Below are 2,581 nucleotides of genomic sequence, written 5' to 3'. Positions count from 1 at the left end.
CATTACGAGCCGTCGATGTCTGCTTTAAGTGCATTCATGCCTTACATGCACAGTACCCAGTGCAAAGTGAACGCCCGTGGTTGGTACTACAGCAGATCATTTATGACATCTACACGCCGTGGGACGCTCAGATTCCTGCTGTGATACAAATGTGTAAGAAGTTTGCACTCGCGTAATACGAAGTACAATTTTAAAGACTGTTGTATAATATAGATTATAAAGATATAGATATAGATATAGATTATAATATAGATTATAAAGAGTTATATAAACTGCGTTAATTGGTATGTTTAGTCGTTGATAGTCTCCCGTCGGGCTGTATAGATTAGGTTAGGTCCTCATTGCAGATCATTGGTTAAAACACAAGCCGCTAAAATGCCGCATTGCACAGAATGTGGCCTTCTCGTGCTGTCGGTACAAGCTCTTCAGATACACAATACAATTGTGCATAACTTATCTAACTCTGCAGTATTTAGATGTAAAGAAAATGATTGTTTCCGCGATTTTACAACGTGGAATGCATTCAAGAAACATTTACTTTTCGCGCACAGCTGTTTTTTAAAAACTCCATCCCAGGAACGACATTGTAGAGACCGTTCTAAAGAGCCCGAAATAGGGAATGCAGACTACGATGAACCTATCATTGATGATTCTGCTATTGCAACACATAAATTTTGGGAATCGCCATCCGATTCTATGCAAGAACAACTGCATGACATCGTACTTTCGTTTTGCACAAAATTATACGCGACACCTGATTTACCTCGTTCGTATGTTCAGTTAATGGTTGAGAGTACAAAAGAGTTAATAAACGCAATGACTGCCATTATAAAATCAGCGTTAATCTCAACGTCGGAAAACAGAGCTGAATGTAACGTTACAATAACGGAGTTCACAGCAGCTTTGGATGCAATGTCCGCACCCTTTGAGTTGCTAGCGACTGAACATCGGCGTTTCAATATCTTCAAAGAGAAAGGCGACTTTATACTTCCCGAAAGTTACGTTGTGGGCGAAACTGTAGAAGATAAACTTATCAATGGTAGAATAATAAAAGAAACAAGTCCCGTATATGCACAGTTCATACCATTGCGGAAAACGTTGCACTGCTTTTTCAGTCTCCCAGGAGTGCTAGAATCTGTTCTCAACTACATGACGGACTTATCAGAACAGTCTGGGATTCTGTCGAATTTTGTTCAGGGAGAACTGTGGCAACAAAAAATCAAACATAATTTCTCTGGAAAAACTGTCATCCCGCTATTTATTTATTATGACGATTTTGAAGTGAATAATCCTCTAGGAAGTCACGCTGGAATACAAAAGTTAGGAGGCGTTTACTGTACGATCCCATGCCTACCACCCGAATTTAAATCCACGCTTGAAAATATTTTTCTCGTGTTGCTTTTCCACGCGGATGATCGAAAAGCTTTCGGAAATGAAAGTATTTATCGTATCCTCATTGATGAAATAAATTTTTTACAAGAGTACGGAATTACTTTACAGTTGAAAGGAATAGATAAAACTATTTTCTTTGCCTTGGGATTGTTCACTGGAGATAACCTGGGAATAAATTCAGCTTTTGATTTCGTGGAAAGCTTCAGGGGAACTCATTTCTGTCGGTTTTGCAATCTTTCTGGCAAAGAGATGGCTACTGATTTGATTGAAAGGAAAGAAAAATTAAGACGTGTTGGAGAATATGAAAAAGACCTCGAAATGGGACTGACTTTGAGTGGTATAAAAAAACGCTCAATTTGGAATGACGTAAATTTCTTCCACATTTACGAAAACTTTTATGTGGATCCGTTACATGACTTGTCTGAAGGAGCTTTTAAATATGGCATGGCTCATGTACTTCATTACTACATTTTTAATGCAAATAAAAAAATACCACTCGAAGTATTAAACGAAAGAATGCGCACTTTCAACTATAATGCCAATAACATAACGAATAAACCGCCGCTTATTCGTTATAGCGAAATTAAAGACAAAAAGCTCTCAATGACAGGTAGTGAAATGGTAAATTTTGTCTATATTTTTCCTCTGCTCATTGGCGATTATGTTTCTCCGGATGAAGTGTGGGAATTTTACTTGACACTCAGAAACATTTATGACATTGTTGCAGCAAAAGACATTCAACCGGGATGTTACATTCAACTCGCCAACTATGTTACTGAACACCATAGATTATATATTAAATTATTTAAAGATAATCTAAAAGCCAAACATCATAATATGGTACACTATGCCAGAATAATGCAAAAGTCAGGGCCAATAATTGCTCTAAGCACAATAAGAAACGAATCGAAAAATAGACAATTCAAACAAAGCGCTAATTCCACATACTCTCGACGGAATATAACGTATACTCTCGCTTTGAAAGAAACTTTTAGATTATTTTTTAGACAGCTGTGCGAGCGAGGACTTGTTTCAAAATTTGAGGTAGGACCTCATAGTCTTATGGACCAAATATGCCTTGAGGAAATTGCAAACTCATTACCGGCTGTAGAATTCCAAATTAATACTTATATCAACGTGCCGTGGGTAATTTCGAAGGGTATTTCGTACAAATTAAATACCTGCCTAG

The 2,581-nt window shown here is 37.5% G+C and overlaps 2 protein-coding genes across 2 annotated transcripts in view; both read left to right on the top strand.

The window, feature by feature from the left end:
* LOC112462664 overlaps window positions 1–176 on the top strand; it is a gene marked incomplete at its 5' end in the record, with an annotated part of 1,566 nt that extends 1,390 nt beyond the window's left edge. Inside the window, one exon of the mRNA XM_025028567.1 lies at window positions 54–176. Within this exon, the coding sequence (XP_024884335.1) occupies window positions 54–176 (123 nt within the window). The remainder of the gene's footprint in view (window positions 1–53) is intronic.
* Window positions 177–375: 199 nt separating this feature from the next.
* Window positions 376–2,538, top strand: LOC112462665 (the record flags this gene model as incomplete). The annotated part of the gene is made up of 1 exon (XM_025028568.1): window positions 376–2,538. A coding segment is annotated over exon 1 (2,163 nt), but the record flags the coding sequence as incomplete, so codon positions are not given.
* Window positions 2,539–2,581: the final 43 nt, after the last annotated feature.

The sequence above is a fragment of the Temnothorax curvispinosus genome, unplaced genomic scaffold, assembly GCF_003070985.1.
Source record: "Temnothorax curvispinosus isolate PA1 unplaced genomic scaffold, ASM307098v1 QBEX01012650.1, whole genome shotgun sequence".
Lineage (NCBI taxonomy): Eukaryota > Metazoa > Arthropoda > Insecta > Hymenoptera > Formicidae > Temnothorax > Temnothorax curvispinosus.
The sequence above is the reverse complement of the archived record's forward strand: the minus strand, read 5'-3'. Positions and strand labels throughout refer to the sequence as shown.